The following is a 19,257-nucleotide window of genomic DNA, read 5'->3' as shown; positions in this document are numbered from 1 at the left end:
AAAATTTCAAGCAATGTCGTAATTAAAAAGTTGTGAAGCTTCAACATTCAAAAATGGGTCAAATTTTGTGTGTGAAATGGAACCTTTTCTCACAATTATATGCATGCAAATAATTATAAAAAATGTGACCGAATTTGACAAAACCAGGCTTCCACACGCATCCAGTTGTGTGGCTTTGGGAGATCATAACTCAACGAGTCAACATAGAAATATGCAAACAGTTTCCAATATTGACCTGTCATTTTGCAAAGTTATGGAAGCATTGTGAGAAAATTTCGAGTCAATAGCATGCTGGCAGGTCATGTTACAGTTGGTCAAATTCAAAGAATTTGATGTGTGTGGCCATGAAACCTGGTTTTGTAAACTCCGGTCACAAATGTAGTTAAAATTGGTACAAGTTCATGGATTAAACAAATCATAAAAAATTTCAAAACGTTTAGCATAAGTATATGTGAAGCAAGTTATATTGACTAACTATACATACTACAAATGTGAATCATCTTGGGAACTGACGGCAGCATAGGATGCACCTTTTCTCTTTCTTTTATAAGTTCGAGCTACATAGAAATGAGACAACAGAACATAAAAGGACAGCAAATCATACATGATAATAACTCTAAACTTAGATAAATTCCTACTCAAACAGTGTAAGAGGGATAACATTAATTTTGTGACTGGATTTTGGAAAAACATTCCAAATCGCACATTAGAAGTTTCGAGGCTAACAAAGGGGTGGCGGGGTGAGCAAGAGACAGACTGAGGAAGATCAAAATTGGAGGCCAGATACAGGGCTGTGCTGGCTTCTTAGTGCCTGATATGTAGCAAAATCAACAGAAAAAATGTCTGGCCAACATTATCATGCCATCCACCAGTAAACCACTGATTCTTGCCAAGCATACTCTTTACAAGGCCAGAAACCGCCATTTGAGCTCTCCACACCATGCAAAAAAGACATCTGTTAACACTGGCCTCGAGTAGTTTAAGTAGTACCGAGGATCAAAACTAGTAATATGATAGTGTAGCTATCCACTGGTGGTGCTATTTTGATTTTGCCTGATGTGCGATTTGGATCAGTTTTGTAAAATCTTTGTACTGTACTATAATATTTTAAACTTTTTTCACTGAAAATTTGGACACAAACACACACACACACTCACATGCACGCACTCACACAAGTAGCCATTTCCTTCAAAGCTTATCAATAGCTGGTAGCATAGATAATGTATGTCACATGGATTGGAAACGCCCGTATTATTTACATAGTGACGTCATGGGCTATCCTCGTTTCGCTGCGCGTAAACTTTGTAGCCTCGACAGGTGGAAGATTTCGCTGTTCTTGTAACCAGCAAATTAGTGTTTGTTGTTTACAGCTGGGTTAGTTGCCACCCACACTAATTGGAGGCTGGACTGGGTAGGGCCGCTGGAGAGTAGTAAACAACAGCATAAGAAAATTCAGGTTTATAGGTGAAATATGGTGTTTCAAAACAGTTGTGCAAATTTCCTGAAGAAACAGTAAGTGCAGCATTGTTTCTTTGCTGCTGTTCACACCACTTGTAGCAGGTAGAGTGTAGTAGGCTAGCTAGATATTCACTGCTTCGCTATATATTTCCACTGCTTCGATAAAACTTCAGAAAACAGGCACTACTTTGTGCTATTGTTTAGCTCAAGCTAAGCAGTACTGTAGCTTAAAATTTATTTAAATGTATCACACAATGTAAAAGGAATGTCCACGCCTTCAAACTGGCCTTCAAACAAGCGGGAGAAAGCCAAACAGTCACTCAACAAATTTCCCAATATATTGGCGCACCGTAACTAGGATAGGAAAATAATTTAACGGGCGTTTCCAATCCATTAGGAACGCATACATTATCTATGCTGGTAGTAACTGAATTCTTATTGAACTATGCTAAATGTCCAAACATCATGCTAATTTTACAATGCACAAAATTTAGAAGTTATAATAAGTGACCAGATTTTGTAAAACCAGTCTTAATGTCACGCTTGAAATACATATAATTATAGAAATCCACATCTATATGTGTCACTGTTAAAACACTTAATGACCTGATAAAATATTTTAAAGAATTTTTGTTGTAATTCATGGTACTGACTAGTGATTCTACTCACCGTAACACTAAATGGAAGCTTAGAATGCCTTTATGAATCATAAATATTCCAGTTGTAAAATGTGGCTGATTTTACAAAATCCTGTCACACTATCATGACACAACTGTTGCCCATTAACATCACAGCTAACACTTGATCCAATAAGACAATCATGAAGTCCAAGCCAGGTACAGGAATGTGTCAGTGATCATCTTAAAATAATTATAGCATAGGAGTAGCAAGATATTTTTAGATAGGGAGGCTCTAGACTCTCGTTTTGGTATAGCAGAGCAAAAACAAAGTCATTACCTGCTAAGAATGGCTGGCCTCCACCAAATATACACTGTATCACTGATAAAGCACATTAAAAATTCTACTTCATAGTTTGCTACACTGCTTCTCTGAATACTGTGACTGCTTTATTAGAGTAATTGACTGTTCTATTAGTGTATCTCAAACTTCTTGCAATTTACAATCAGAAAATTGCAGCCCCCCTCCCCCCCGGGGTTGCTACACCTATTTATAGTGGTATAGCTGGTATGGTACATGGAGTTTGCCTCTATATAATAGCCATAAACTCTCAACACACAGTTTAAGCTTATAAGCAGAGACAGAGTCAGGCAGCGTGGTCATTGTGCTATGTTTTCTATAGTGAACCAATTGCTATATGTGCACACAGCTATTTGCTCCTTTGTATGCCTTATGGTACCATAATATTCTTCAAATAATTTCGTCATCTTGTATAATATAATAATGGAAGTGTTGATGCAGAAAACTAATGCATACAGATGATGACCAGTACAAGTGAAGATTAAACTAAGGTAAAGGCAAGGTGCAGAGAGCAGACACGTAATTGAAAAAAGCACTTGTCACAGGTGAGCTTATAATTGTGGCATGAAATCATAAGTAGCTGTATATATGATACATTGTTTAGCCTCTAGTTTTCAACTGCAATCAGGAAGGGAAAAGGAAGGCAGACAGGCACTTGGGTTTTGGTGAGTTTAAAATTACTGTTGGTACTTTTGGATGCTAGATTTGATGTAGAATAAGAAATGTTTTAGTAGATACTCTTTGTTATTGGAGAATCCTACTACTACTACTACTAACTACTATACTGTATGATAAAGCTCCCATTGCATCTTATTAGCAAAGTTTGTGACATTTAGATATACATATATGGGAATATTCTAATAGAGTGTAACACTGAATAACAATCATAAATATTATGATCAGTTATAGTACAAAATTGCCTATTCAATTAGAGTATAGTCAACAACTGTACGCTCTAATAAAAAGAGATGTATGTTGTACACATGTAATTGTACAGAATTCTGTATTTATAAGCTAATGGGTACTTATCCTTACAGTTTTGATAACATACGTAGTTACCACCGTAAATGTGCAGGGAAACTGTACTGATGAAATACAGTTAATAGCATCTTGTAGTGTGACTGCCTCAGCAAACGTCCACATAGTTTGCACCAATTCACTTTTCTAAGTGAATTAAGCATGCTATAAAGAAAAATTATGCAAAGTTTTACATATGTTGGTACTCGGGGAAGCAAGCTTTAAATTCAACACTATCTTTACATAATATTATACGATATTTCTATGTTTAAAATGTGTTCATACTTGTATTAGCTAGCTAAAACTAAAACTTGTTTTTTTGTTAACTTGTCACAATGCTTTGAGCCAAATGTAATGACCTTAATTTTTTTAAATGCCTGTACTGTTTAGTCAATGTACAAATCAAGTCTCTTTGCTCTTCCTATTGTCTAGCACCATAACTTCAAAATTACTTACCACAATGAGGCAAACTTTGGTAATCCATTCCTTGGACACTGCAGATAATACAGTACTTAGACAATAAAAAGAATTTCGAAACTATGTGGGTTTTGCTGAGGTGGTTACAAATAAAAGCACTATAGATACTATGTTATACTCACCAGGTCTAATAACATAATCAGGAGGCAGTGGTGTAGCCAGGAAAAAAAATTTACCAAGGCAAAGCTTATACATTGACCAAATTGAGAGGGTCTATTTCTGACTCAACTACTTCACAAATACTTTTAAGTATGGGTGGTACAGCATTGGCAGGTTGGATGAAGGAACTGAACCGTTTCAGAAGACTCTGGGTGGGAATTTTTCTACATGTCATAAATTAATGCTCCAGCATACTACAGTATACCATGCTTCAATTATTAGACTAGTTTAATTGCATGCAATGCAACTTACTCTGGAGATATTTTGAGTGGTCAGGCCATCCATAAACTTCATCATAGTCATGCACACTACTTTTTATTGATCTGATGTGATGTTTAAGTCTGAGTTTCATGTGATGCTCAACTGCATGTACATATGCTAAGCATGTCAAGCTAGGGAGTCTGGGGGAATTCTCCCTCAAGGAAAATTTTGCATATGCTTTGAAAGGGCATGTGAAGCAGGCTATTCTTTTTTTATTGTAACTGCTAATGCATGATATGCATGATCAATTAGCTCATTGTAATGCCATGCAGTTAACTCATTGGAACTTTTGAAAAGTAATGTAAAGACAATTTACATAAATAGAAATGATCAAGCAATGTAATGAGAACAGTGGCTATAATCTGTATTAAATGCTCTATTAGAGTATATTACGATGACTGCTCTATTAGAGTGTCTCAATCTTTTACAAATTCAAGCCACACAAAATAGAATCTATGGCTGTAGTACTAAGCAGAGCTGGAGCCTATGGTGACATGGTACCTTACATGCTGGACTACTTTTCAGCTACTAGGGTACAGTACTGCTGTCTAGTAACGTCGGATCACGCGATCAAACATACAGTGTAGTGTGTGATAAGAAAGCTCGTGTTTTATTGATGATCCATAACGTCTAAGTAGAAAATCCAGGGTGCCAAAACTCAGGCCTGCTCAGCCTGTTGGTGAGCATTTTTACCGAAGCAGCTGCCTCGGTTGCCTCAATGGTAGCTATGCCACTGGGAGGTACCATAAAGAGAATAAAAACCAAATCAAACTTTGCAAAATTAAACTTTAAAATAAGTATTATGATTTTATCCTTTATTAAGATGCACTATAGCAACCAGGTGTCTATAGACTTAAAACTAACTCTATGATCCAGTGTATATAGGCTAAGGAATACCTAAAATTCCTTGGATAGACTAGTAAGGGGCTACAGTAATTAAAAGATGTACATGTAACAACTAGTAGACAAAAAAATTTGAATTTAAAAAAGGGAAGTAGGGATCTACGCCTCAAAAGCACTGAAACAAGGGTAGTCTAGCTAAAATAGTGTAGCTAAAATGATAACATCAATCCATGATCAACTAATAAGACAGATGATCCCTACTGTGGTGAAGGCGCATATCATGTTGAAACTTTGCTAGGTATTTATACATTCACCACAGTAGGAATCATCTGTCTTATTAGTTGATCATGGATTGATGTTATCATTTTAGCTACACTATTTTAGCTAGACTACCCTTGTTTCAGTGCTTTTGAGGCGTAGATCCCTACTTCCCTTTTTTAAATTCAATTTTTTTGTCTACTAGTGTGTTAACTTTTTTAGCTCAGTTATTATAGGTGGCTAGCTATGCCTACCTATAAGTGTATGTGTATCCCTGCATCTCTCAAATTAACTTGATGATTCATATTGTTATAATTTTTCTGTTTAGAGTAAGATGATATTAGCTGTGCTACTGGATAAGCCTTGATGGATCAGAAGACTGACGAGTTGCAATTAGTTAACTGAACACTTTAGTGTTGCATTATGCATTGAACTTGTGTACCATTAAATATATACCGACTACCATGCATGCATGGCAGAAATTTATACTCAATCCCCATCTATGCCTAACCTGGGGTAGGTGGGGTGTGACTTTGACAGGTGCATAATCATCAAGTGGCAACTTGACAGATAATTATACTTAAAAAAACACACTTACGTAGTTGCAGTGATGCTTAATCGAGCAACCGCATGGAATGAGCACCAACTATTCAATCCAGGGTATGGGTATTGTAACTATTTAATGCTTAGTTCTGGTGTTAAACTCAAGAAGAAAGTTCATTCAGCTTAGGAGTGGCAACTGCAACTTCAAATGCTGGTAATTCACTGAACACTCAAACAAATATTGCCAATCAGTATTGAATATTTGGACGAACAAAATGATTCCTTAGGGTCGAGTACGAGCTCTCAGTACAGTAGTCCACGTAGTATAAGAGATAACCCTGCTTCGCGGACGCTGTTTCACTGTCAACTTCCAAATATACTTGAAAGCTCGACGAACAAAGAAACTCCTTCACTGAACACTCAAACAAATATTGCCAATCAGTATTGAATATTTGGACGAACAAAATGATTCCTTAGGGTCGAGTACAAGCTCTCAGTACAGTAGTCCACGTAGAGTATAAGAGATATCCCTGCTTCGCGGACGCTGTTTCACTGTCAACTTCCAAATATACTTGAAAGCTCGATGAACAAAAAAACTCCTTCACTGAACACTCAAACAAATATTGCCAATCAGTATTGAATATTTGGACAAACAAAATGATTCCTTAGGGTCGAGTAAAAGCTCTCAGTACAGTATTCCACGTAGAGTATAAGAGATATCCCTGCTTCGCGGACGCTGTTTCACTGTCAACTTCCAAATATACTTAAATGTTCGATGAAGAAAGAAACTCCTTTTCCCGGAGTACTACCAGTCTGTATATAGACTCAAATTATTCGCTGTTTCAGCAGTTTTCAAATATATTACGTTCACGTGAGAAAACATTTGGTTTCAGTACTTCCCGTTTTTTCTTGTAAAATTATTTCTGGTTACGTCAATTATCATCAATTACACAAGAAGACGGAAAGGCCAGTACTTGATGAAAGATAAAGGGAAAGAGCATAGCGCAGTCGCTGTATACCAACCAAATGGCCAAAAGGCACATGCCACCAGTGAGTTTATTGTTGTGACGTAAAATGAAACTGGCAGAACACTTCGTTTGGGCTGTATCCTTGCGAATGTGGTCAGGCAGGCAGGCAGGCATGCAGGCTGGCAGGCAGACGAAAATTTATGTTTTAGCGATTTTTTAGAAATAGATTTTCAGCACTTTTCTGGTCATTTTCTGATATATAACGCTAGAAATAAAGTTAGAAACGTGAAGACTCTTTAGTTAAAAGTTTATTTGCTGCGTGAGATGTTTCTAGGATGATTTTTGAGCGATAGAAATTTGAGGCGCGCGCCAAATCCACCCCGATCCCTACTTAAACAGTATTATCGTACTGTTTGATAACTGGAGTGGCTAAAATATCAGTCATCAATTTGAACCATATTCATAATGTGCACAAAGTACTTTGAGAACTTGGTCTAATATTACCATACAGCTAATTTGACTTTCCTTGGCCACATGACATAATTAATCATGTTAGAGGAAACCTATTGTTGTTGCTATCAGGAACCTCTCTTATCTTGGCAATCTGGAACACACTACTGTCCAAACCTAAAAAAATGTCTGGACTCTAAGAAATGCCTGCTAATATACTAAAGTAACAAACTTGAATACAATTATTGCAATCTATGCAGTTAAGTGAGCAGAAGAGGAAGTCAACACAGAACATTTATGGTCATTCCCCTGGGGTATTAAAATGTATTATCATGTATAATAGCAATCAAGTGGTGGTTATTATTAATACTGGGATTTTCCAGTCCATTGTCCTGTTATAATCAACATGCACTAAGTACCTAGTAACTGAAGCAGGGGCATACCAAGGGGGGTTTCCAGGGGGTTCAGGAAACCCCTTTGGATTTTACACACTACTTGAAACTTTAAGAAATTGAAATTTTAGGTTTCCACAATCTTGAATCTATCATGGAACAGGACACATTGTAAACTTTTATATTAGTTAAATAATAGTTTCTCACATGATAGCAACACTTATAGCTTATGATTTTGGTGAAAAGATTGAGATACTCTAATAAAGTAGTCAGGCAATATAAACTACTCTAATATAACAGTCACTTAACTATAGTGGAAACCCCTTTTCAAAATTCCTGCATATGCCCCTACTGAAGGGCCATTCACTGGTGATACAGGAGTCACAACAACACAGTGAGTAATAGTTTCACCACAATTACAATTATCTATCGTAACAGGACACATAGTTACTTAAATTCTGCCATTTTTTTCGCACTGTCAGCGCATGTGACCAACTACAACAAACTTGAAAACCCTGGCGCAATAAACAAGCCACACCTAATAGGTAAACAGCAACCTTTAGGCTCCCCCCTTGTGCTTTCATCTTATTCCAACTTTATTATTGTCAAGCTACCTGGGATGTGCAGAGAGAGGTTCCTCAGATAAGAAGTCCTGATTACAGGAAGCAAAAATATCTGCCAAGCCATCACTGAGATATCTGTCTTCAAATTTGTCTTATTTATCGTATTTTTCTCTTTCTTCTTCAATTGCCATACCTTAATCGTGCATGCCTTCCTTGGTTTAAGGGTAGCACAAACATAGTCATATTGAAGTCAAATTTTCATCAGATGGAGAACAAAGCAGTAGTGCATGATTAATCTCAAATGAGATTAGTTGTCATGCCCACAAGGTAAACTGCTTGAAGGAAGAAATTCAAATCAGTCCATGCATGAAGTTACCATCACAATGTTAAACTTCTATGGTTCTAAAAGAAATCAACGATGTGTAACAAGTGCAACGGGGTTTCAAAAATGAAGAACTATCTGTTTTCAGTGTCATATATACCAGGCAAACTACATAAGGAAATAAGCTGAAAATAAAGATGTTTTAATCACTGTAAAAAGAGCATTTCATCAGTATAAAGGAGGTATAACATAAATAGTGCAGTTACTCTATTAACATTAGCTAATATGTAACAAGTCACCTTGGTACAGCATCATACAGTACAGTAGTACTGTACATTAGGGATCATGCAGTTTTGGACTTACTTGCCCAAAAATGTCCCCCTAAAACCAGCCTCAAATTTCCTTCACAACAGCTTGGCAGCATTGGTTAGGCATAGCCAAGCCAAAAAATGCCTTCAGAGTGACCCCAAACCCTTCCAACAAGTTTCTACGGAATTTTAAAATTTTCTATTTAACAGAATTTTATTCTGACTAACTAACTAACTAGCTGATGCCTTCAGCCAAGCAATGGGTAAGGCCATGGGCTTGGTTTTTCACTGTTCGAGGTCACTTCAACCCGAGACGTGCCTTTTCACCAGTGCAATTTTGTATGAATAGGTAAGTGTTGTTAAGTGGTGGATTGCTACTTGCAGTGCTGATTCGCAGGTAATTTATGAGATTATCAAGTTTAAGCTGCTTCAACTTTGTTGCTGTGCTAGGTGAATGCCAGCCCAGCATCATTCTCTATGAACAGAAATTACTGTATGCAGGTAGCCCCACGATGTAGCCTAGATCCCCAGTGTGGTACTCACAAGCCATCCAGTATCGATTGACTTCCAGCAGCATGTATAGATTTCTAACATCACTGCCAGCTATTTTTACCGTCTGTAGCTACACTGGTTCCTATATACATACTATAACTACCATCAAAGTTTGAGAGCAGTGTACTTGTCAAATGGCACCTTCAGATTTGGTTCAGGTATGCCAATCACTAATGTTTTCTGCTGTTGCCATCATTAGCTAGGCTTGAATGGCTGCTAGTGGCAAGAATGGAGGCGAACTATCATTAATATTACAATTATATCACCTGTGGCTTTAACAACAATGCTGGACAATGCGATTTAGTACTTTAATAATAGCTATTTATAGAATTTCTGTAACTCAAAGAAATACAAAACAAAGCTTTCCTAAGAGAGGAAAACTGTACTACTTCTAACATTTAAAGAAACTTCGGATGTATATATAACAGTAGCACGAATACGTTTCAGCTTGAAAATAAGTATTTTGTATGGAAGTGAATGGGAAGGGTGCATTATGGTTAGCAAAATTGCACACACCAGAAAAATGGAGGAAGTAATTAGGATTTGCTAAAAGGGATCTCCCACACGCATTCAATTCTCTGAAATTAAAAGACTATAATTTAGTGTTAAGAAACATAATAAGCCTCAAATTGTCACCATCCATTAAGTTGTATTGGTACTCAGCACTGACCCAATTTCAAGTAATTAGCTTTTTCAAATCTGAGTTGTCACAGATGATAAATTGGATGTGTTTGAAAGACCCCTTTCGCCAGTCACATAATTAGTTAACGAAAAGGCCTATTGCTCTCTGCTCCATGAACCATACATGTACACATAAATTTCAAGGTTGTGGATGAACTTTTGAGGCTTTATTTTGACATTCACAAGCTACCATAGAGGACTGAAAGTCAGGAAAATGTGTAATGTATGCATGGACTATAGAGATCAACATACAGTCAATTTTCTAACGTACAAGTCACCAATCATTACCTGATGTAACCACAACACGGTGCGTTCCTGTATACAATGGTATGGTACAGTGATGTCAAATGAAATGTTAGCTATAACATACTTTGTGGAGTTGATGGGACGGTACTGTCAATATGATCATCTATATACAGGGTTAACAAAATATATGATTAATATGTGATTTGGACTTTTCTCAATAATTTCTTGTACACGTGCACAATAACTACCATCACATCAACAAATACCAGTTCACCTGATAAGACACATATGGTAGTATCTGGTGATGTTATTTCTGATGGTACCATCCCATCATCAATGCGTGAATATATGGTTTCCACTATCTTATCCAGCTTGCTGGTGGCAACAGTTCTCACTTCAGAATCATTTGATGTTACTAGAATTTTAGCAATCTAAACTGTAATTCCACACATGCCACTAAAAAAATTATGTACCTGGTTCTCCATCTGCCTTACTGTGTGATACTGCATGGTAAAATACATATACCATTAAAGTCATGTAGTGTTATTCCAGGGGTAAAGCTATACATGGGTTCGACTAGACCAACTAAGAGTATGTGAATCACATTCAACATAATACGTATAAATATACTCATAAATTTCCTATGATTACTTTTTTGTAACATAATTAAATTATCATAAGTGAACTTTTATTACAACTCATGAATAGAAAAAGGCACTAGACATATAAGGCTGACAAACTACTAAAAAGCAAACAATTGTTTCTGCCTGTTTTGCCAGTGATATTACATATATGTACTACAGATGGAGAATGACGCATGCAGTCAATCTCATTATATCACCTGTTACAGTATATATATAACTGCTGTGGAGGGACAAATTTTGTGCATTAACAGCTCTACTACTATATAGCAGCTACAGTACAGTATGACAAAGGGAAAATGAATTATATCTGTAATGGTCAAGTTAACCTATTCATGACTGCAACTGCCACATGGCGAATTGCTCTAGTAAAACACCCACTGAATACAATTTTGACACACTTACTAAGCATGATAGACCTATCCTGAAATTCACACCCCCTCAGAGGTCCCGTTCCTGGGATAATCGGATCCTCCGTGCACCATTAAAAGTTTGTTTTGTAGCCTGGTAAAACTATTCTTGTATACTGAGTCAAGTTAAAGAGTTTCTTCGGTTGATACTAGTGTCCAGAAGGGATTATAACTCTTAAAGACTGAAAGGACATTTATACTAACAAACTGTTAGTTAGCTGGACATGAGTCTAAGATGGTTGGACATTGCAAGGAATGGAAGTTCTCCCAGGGAAGTCTTGGTTAGTTGCTTAGATAGGCAAATACGAATATCTAAATGACATTCAAATGCATTGATGTTTTTTTACTTCAAATAGGTGTACAAGCTGAAGTAGCACATGAGCAAAGGACTGAGAAGTGAATACACTGTTAGCTCATGCATACACCATAGTTATTTCCCCTTCCAAATAATAGTTGCACACACAAATGAAGTAATGGCACAAACATACAGACTAATAGACTACTGATTATTGCTTGCATACAACATACAGCATAATATGACAACCATGCAACCAACTAGAAAACAAAGCAATGATTAGATGATTACTGGATGCAATCCGGATATAGGCAAACAGCCTAGCTAGCCCTGGCAATGTGATTTTGCTAGCCCATCAAATAACAACAACATCAGTCATCCTAAGGCTGTGGGTGCAGCATTCCAAAGCTTGATCTGCAGCTGAGTCACTGTCTTATAAATATGCTTTGTAAACTTTTTACCTTTGTCAAAGTAGTTAGTTAATTAGTTAAGTCTGTTTTGAAAATTGCAGCATTAGTTCAGTTGCTAATTATGGCAATAAAATTGTCCGACTGTTCTATTAGAGTATTTTGATCGTTTTGTGAAATAATCCAGCAACACTACTATTCAAACAGTACAAATAAGGATATTTTGGTGACATTTAATTAGATAATGAGCTTTTACTGGCCATTTTCTATTGGTCATTTCTGTCCCACTTTCTGTTCCCGTCCGTACCTGCTTCAGTCTCGAGAATCCGGCTGTGTATTGTATAGACTATAGTTAACTACAATGGTTAGATAACTCACTAAGTATATCTAATCAAAAACAGCCAAGCTGTAAAAAAAGGTGCGGCCCCCAAGAAGGCCATGGTGAAAAAAGATGTGAAATCCAAGGTGGCGGCCAAGAAATGGCTGTGATGGTAGGTTAATGGTTACATTTTAATAACAACAATTCAGGTCAATTTGGTGCCAAGACCAAGCGGCACAAAATTCACCTGAATTGTCGTTATTAAAATGTAACCATTAACCTACCATCACAGCCATTTCTTGGCCGCCACCTTGGATTTCACATCTTTTTTCACCATGGCCTTCTTGGGGGCCGCACCTTTTTTTACAGCTTGGCTGTTTTTGATTAGATATCACTTCTTTTTGTATTTGTATACTGCAAAGTCGGCCTATGGCTGGCTTTGGGGCTTTTTTAAGTGACTTGAAATGTAGCTGAACTATATACAGGATGGTTTCTTTGTAGCTGAACTCTCTACAAGGTAACCTCTTCTAGCTGGTCTCTCTACAGGGTATTTTGTTTCTAGCTGAACTCTCTACAGGTGAATTGTTTGCAGCTAAACTCTCTACATGGTGGTGTCTTTGTAGCCAAACTCTCTACATGATGGTTTCTTTGTAGCTGAACTCTCTATAAGGTGACTTCGTCTAGCTGAACTCTCTACAGGGTGATTTTTTTGTAGCTGAACTCTCTGCAGGGTGATTTGTTTGCAGCTGAACTCTCTACATGATGGTTTCTTTGTAGCTGAACTCTCTACAAGGTGACTTCATCCAGCTGATCTCTCTACGGGGTGATTTGTTTCTAGCTGAACTATCTACAGGTGATTTGTTTGCAGCTAAACTCTCTACATGGTAGTTTCTTTGTAGCTGAACTCCCTACATGATGGTTTCTTTGTAGCTGAACTCTCTACAAGGTAACTTCTTCTCTACAGGGTGATTTGTTGTAGTTGAATTCTCTACAAGGTGGTTTGTATGAGGCTGAACTCTCTACATGGCGGTTTCTTTGTAGCTGAATTCTCTACAGAGTGATTTGTTTGCAGCTGAACTCTCTACATGATGGTTTCTTTGTAACTGAACACTCTACAAGGTGACATCTTCTAGCTGATCTTTCTACAGGATGAATTGTTGTAGCTGAACTATCTACAAGGTAACTTCTTCTAGCTGATCTCTATACAGGGTAATTTGTTTGTAGTTGAATTCTGTGCAGGTGGTTTCTTTGTAGCTGAACTCTGTACATGATGGTTTCTTTCTAGCTGAACTCTTTACAAGGTGACTTCTTCTAGCTGAACTCTCTACGGGGTAATTTCTTTGTAGCTGAACTCTCTATATGATGGTTTCTTTGTAACTGAACTCTCTACAAGGTAACTTCTTCTAGCTGATCTTTCTACTGGGTGATTTGCAGCTGAACTCTCTACATGGTGGTTTCTTTGTTGCTGAACTCTCTACAAGGTGAATTCTTCTACCTGATCTCTCTACAGGGTGATTTGTTTGTAACTGAACTCTGTACAAGTGCGTTTTTGTGGGTGATCTCAATGCAGGTTGATTTGTTTGTAGCTGAACTCACTAAAGGGTGATTTTGCTTGTAGCTGAACTCCTTGCATTGTATCTAGTTTCTAGCTGATCTCTCTACAGGGTGATTTGTTTGTAGCTGATCTCTCTACAAGTTGATTTGTGTGTATCTGATCTCTCTGCAGGTTGATTAATTTGCAGCCGATCTCTCTACAAGGTAATTTGTTTGTAGCTGAACTGTCTGTAAAGTGATTTATTTGTAGCTGATCTCTCTGCAGGTTGATTTGTTTTAGCTGAACTCTCTACAGGGTGATTTACTTGTGTAGCTGAACTCCTTACATTGTGTCTAGTTTCTAGCTGATCTCTCTACAGGGTGATTTGTTTGTAGCTGATCTCTCTACGAGTTGATTTGTGTGTAGCTGATCTTTCTACAGGGTAATTTGTTTGTAGCTGAACTCTGTACAAGGTGCTTTTTTGTAGGTGATCTCACTGCAGGTTGATTTGTTTGTAGCTGAACTCACTAAAGGGTGATTTGCTTGTAGCTGAACTCCTTATATTGTGTCTAGTTTCTAGCTGATCTCTCTACAGGGTAATTTGTTTGTAGCTGAACTCTCTATAAGGTGATTTGTTTGCAGCTGAACTCTCTACATGGTGGTTTCTTTGTTGCTGAACTCTCTACAGGGTGTTTTGCTTGTAGCTACTCTCTACAGGGTGATTTGTTTCTAGCTTATCTCTCTACAGGTTGATTTGTGTGTAACTGATCTCTCTACAAGCTGATTTGTTTGTAGCTGAATTCTCTGCAAAGTGTTTTGTTTGTAGCTGACCTCTCTTCAGGGTGATTTGTTTCTAGCTGATCTCTCTACAGGGTGATTTTTTTGTAGTTGACCTCTCTTCAGGGTGATTTGTTTCTAGCTGATATCTCTACAGGGTGATTTTTTGTAGCTGACCTCTCTTCAGGGTGATTTGTTTCTAGCTGATCACTCTACAGGTTGGTTTGTTTGTAGTTGAACTCTCTACACGGTGATTTGCTTGTAGCTGAACTCCTTACATTGTGTCTAGTTTCTAGCTGATCTCTCTACAGGGTGATTTGTTTGTAGCTGATCTCTCTACAAGTTGAATTGTGTGTAGCTGATCTCTCTGCAGGTTGAATTGTTTGTAGCCGATCTCTCTACAAGGTAATTTATTTGTAGCTGAACTGTCTAAAAGGTGATTTGTTTGTAGCTGATCTCTCTGCAGGTTGATTTGTTTTAGCTGAACTCTCTACAGGGTGATTTATTTGTAGCTGAACTCCTTACATTGTGTGTAGTTTCTAGCTGATCTCTCTACAAGTTGATTTGTGTGTAGCTGATCTCTCTGCAGGTTGATTTGTTTGCAGCCGATCTCTCTACAGGTAATCTGTTTGTAGCTGAACTCTCTATAAGGTGATTTGTTTGTAGCTGATCTCTCTACAGGTAATCTGTTTGTAGCTGAACTCTCTATAAGGTGAATTGTTTGTAGCTGATCTCTCTGCAGGTTGATTTGTTTTAGCTGAACTCTCTACAGGGTGATTGCTTGTAGCCGAACTCCTTACATTGTGTCTAGTTTCTAGCTGATGTCTCTACAGGGTGATTTTTTGTAGCTGAACTGTCTTCAGGGTGATTTGTTTCTAGCTGATCTCTCTACAGGTAGATTTGTGTTGATTTGTTCATTGCTGATCGCTCTAAAGGTTGATTTGTTGCAGCTGAACACCCTGCAAAGTGTTTTGTTTGTAGCTGATCACTCTAAAGGGTAATTTGTTTGTAGCTGAACTCTCTCCACAGTGACTTGTGTGTAGCTGAATTCTGTGTAACTGAATTCTCTAGAGAGTGACTTAATTGTAGCTGAATTCTCTACACAGTGCATGACTTGTTTATAGCTGAACTTTCTTCAGTGTGACTTGTAATGTTCTGAATCTCTATAGTGATATATTTGCTTAACTCTCCACATGGTGACTGTCTTCTTGCTGAACTGTCTATAAGATTAACTGTTTGCAGCTGAACTCCCTACAGAATAACTTGTGATGTAATAAAATTCTATAATGGAGTAAATAAATTAGCCAAATGCTCTATTAGGGTGACTGTTCTATTAGAGTATCTCGATCTCGCATTTGCTACACGGAGTTGGCTTTCGAATCATAACTCAGTGGTTTGTAATCCGATTCTTCTGTACTACTGCAAGGACTTTCTATGAAGATTATTCCAGCTATACACCGATTTTCAGCTCATTGCTCTAAGCGGTTTGCCTAGTAGGCGTGAAAACTAATACTTTTTTATTCATAAAAATCGATCGCGTAATTGTGACACAGGTTGGGTTTTGTGTCATATCTCCGTGGTCTTTATCTCGATTCCTTTCAAACCACCAAAAGGCACTCTTACGATGGTTACTCCATCTACATAGCAATTTTCAACTCATTCCATGAAGCGGTTTACCCTGTAGGCGTGACAACAAATCGATCTTGTTTTACGCGAATAATCGGTCATAACTCCTGAACCATTCATCGGATTTGTACCAAATTTGATGCTAGGATTCGCCTTTGGACTCCCTTTCTGTGTGCCAAAGTTCAAGGCGATCGGAGTACGCGTTTGCTTGTTATAGCAATTTTTGCAAGTGTGCGAAAAGACGAAGAAGAAAAAAAACGAAGAAAAAAAACGAAACTTTGGCAGCTCGTATCTCGGAAATGGCTGGAGCGATTTCCTTCAAATTTGGAATGTAGACTCCCTTGGCTGGCGGGCAACTGTGTAGCAAATTTGGTTCCAATCAGATAAGTGATCACCGAGATACAAAGGTGTGAAAATGACGTTTTCGTTCTTCCTGTCAATATACTCACGGTGTGGCGCGCCGGCTTCTTGGGCCGCACGACACACTACCGTGTGTCTTGATATTATTGCTACTGCTGTAGCTAGGTTGGTTTATAACTTCTGGAGAGTGAGGTAAGTTGTCACGTGATCGGACAATCATTGACCAACTTAAAATTTGATTGCTAGGACAAATGCCTTGTATGCTTGGGAAATGTCCATTGACCGACCGTTATAATCCCCTCTGCTAGTGTCTAAGAATACTATCAATCATTCTGATAGACTATGATAGCTGGAGAAGCATTTTTCAAGAATGTGGCATGATGTGCATGTCATATACACACAAGTAGGTTTGGTGCTAAACATTTGTAAAACCAGAACATCGCACAGTAAGCAAATGATGTAGAACTGTTTTAATGCACTCTCATTAGTGTTTTGTTTGTCCCCAACAATTTGCATCCATTGTGCTTTTTTCTCATCTTTGTGTTGTTGTGATTGTCTTGCAGTTTGTGTTATGTAAAGCAATTTAACTTAGTTTGTAAGTCCATGGAAAATATTTTGAGATGTGACTGGTTTCGCATACAGGTAGTGTTACACTAGGCAAGTCGGCAAGACCTGTGTAGTGTGCTAAAAAATTCAGCCATGAATGGGTCAACACTCTCATGATTGCTCAACAAGTATGTGTACATTTTGTGTAAGCAAAAAAATAACTACACATGTGACCATGCAGCTCAGCAAAGAATAGCCTACCAAAGAAACTATGTGATATACAACTGGCTATAAGCAATACATGAAGACACAGCTATATCAAATAAACTATACTTTACATCACGTAAGTGATGCTTGAGGATTAAATTGCTGTAGTGTTGTCTAACACTTTGATTGCATTATACCTACTAATCACAATGTACATTTTACTGCTGTTAGCTGATGTAGACAAATCATAAACAAGTAACAAAATACTTGTAGGGGTTACATATGACACAATTTCAACAATATCATTAAACATAAGAGAGTTCACCTGAAGGATCAGTTGTATCGGATGGTACTAAATGTACACAATATAATAGAAAATTATGTTAACTTTGTAACAAATATCTCACCTGATGATACAGACTTCACCACTAAACATATCCTTTTGGTAGAATTTCTGTCAGTGTCTTCAGCATCCACCAGGTTATTTGGTGAGACTAAAAAGTTGCTCGCTTATGAATTTAAGAAATGAGTCATTTAGATTTACCTGAATGGCTTCCTCTACTCTGCAGTACTAGAATAGAAATACAAATACCATTAACCCGGCAATAATACTATGAACTAATACCTGTAGCAGGTTCAATTTCACTGCTATTTAGCGACGTTAATTTGTGACATTTTCTTGTTACAAGTTGACTTAGTGGTCCTCTGTATAGACTAGTGTCAAAATGATATTCCAGAGCAGCTGTGTACAGACTAGGATCAGCCATATCTGTGGGTGAAACTTTTCTGACTAGATCAGTATTTGAAATTAATGGATAACGGATCTCTCTAAAAATGTTCTTGATAACAGCCTTTGCTACTTTCTGGTTGTGTTGTTGCCACTCATTTACTACTAAGAACAGATCTATCTCACTAACGTTGAGATCAGAACTCTTACAGAATGCAAGCACAACTTCATGTGGAAGTTTAATGAAGCCTGGGTGATGGACAACATCACTAGCATTAGCACACATGTACTTCAAACAATCGTCCAGTAACTGGCAACAGTTTCTTTCATGTGCAAAAATGACAACGGAGATGACATTACTGCTGTCTAATGAAGCTGTGGTGAATATGATTAACTTCGTCACCAATGAAGTGATCTTGAAGTGCATGGCAGCACCCAGCATATCCAGACATGTAGCAGAGTTCACAACCACCTTGCCTGTGTAGATGTAACTAACAAGACTGGAAAATGTCTCTGCATCCACTGATGGAAGTGATATCTCCATTTCTCCACTGGTGTGAACATTATCATTGAACATAGCACGGAACACTGGTGAACTAGCTGTTAGTATAGCTTTGTGACCACTCACACTACCACCATCAGATGTTACAAACATCACATCGTGTGTACTGGGGTCTTGTAGTAAACAGTTTAACACTTCACAACACCAATTCGGCTCTTCCAGTACCTCCGCATTGTCTTGCATGTCCAGTACATCACACACATCTCGCTCAACTTTAACACTACTCACTGCTTCCGTGTATGATTTACCAGCCATAAGGGTTCAAGCATTTAGTTAACAGGTTTCTTGTTTTACCACGTGGACTAGGCGCCCGACCCACTTTTTAGGGTCGGCGCCGCGAGACTACACGTGGTCACAAGCTATAATGCGG

General features: G+C 37.8%; 1 protein-coding gene across 1 annotated transcript; it reads right to left on the bottom strand.

Annotated features, from left to right (window-relative positions):
• Nucleotides 1–400: 400 nt before the first annotated feature.
• On the bottom strand, nucleotides 401–19,197 carry LOC136241185 (kelch-like protein 28). The gene is made up of 9 exons (XM_066032363.1): nucleotides 18,224–19,197; nucleotides 18,143–18,169; nucleotides 18,006–18,092; nucleotides 17,924–17,950; nucleotides 10,950–10,979; nucleotides 10,751–10,891; nucleotides 10,601–10,639; nucleotides 10,519–10,545; nucleotides 401–557 (listed from the first exon to the last, which is right to left on the bottom strand). Exons 1-9 carry the CDS (start codon nucleotides 19,140–19,142, stop codon nucleotides 484–486), a joined length of 1,371 nt encoding a protein of 456 aa, XP_065888435.1. The 5' UTR covers nucleotides 19,143–19,197; the 3' UTR covers nucleotides 401–483.
• Nucleotides 19,198–19,257: the final 60 nt, after the last annotated feature.

Source organism: Dysidea avara, chromosome 12 (genome assembly GCF_963678975.1).
Source record: "Dysidea avara chromosome 12, odDysAvar1.4, whole genome shotgun sequence".
Lineage (NCBI taxonomy): Eukaryota > Metazoa > Porifera > Demospongiae > Dictyoceratida > Dysideidae > Dysidea > Dysidea avara.
The sequence above is the reverse complement of the archived record's forward strand: the minus strand, read 5'-3'. Positions and strand labels throughout refer to the sequence as shown.

Coding starts and splice junctions, on each gene's coding strand:
- LOC136241185 (XM_066032363.1), bottom strand. CDS start 19,142: ATGGCTGGTAAATCATACACGGAAGCAGTGAGTAGTGTTAAAGTTGAG. Junction 18,170..18,223: donor TGAAATTGAACCTGCTACAG/GTATTAGTTCAT, acceptor TTTCTATTCTAG/TACTGCAGAGTAGAGGAAGC. Junction 10,546..10,600: donor CGTCCCATCAACTCCACAAA/GTATGTTATAGC, acceptor CATTGTATACAG/GAACGCACCGTGTTGTGGTT.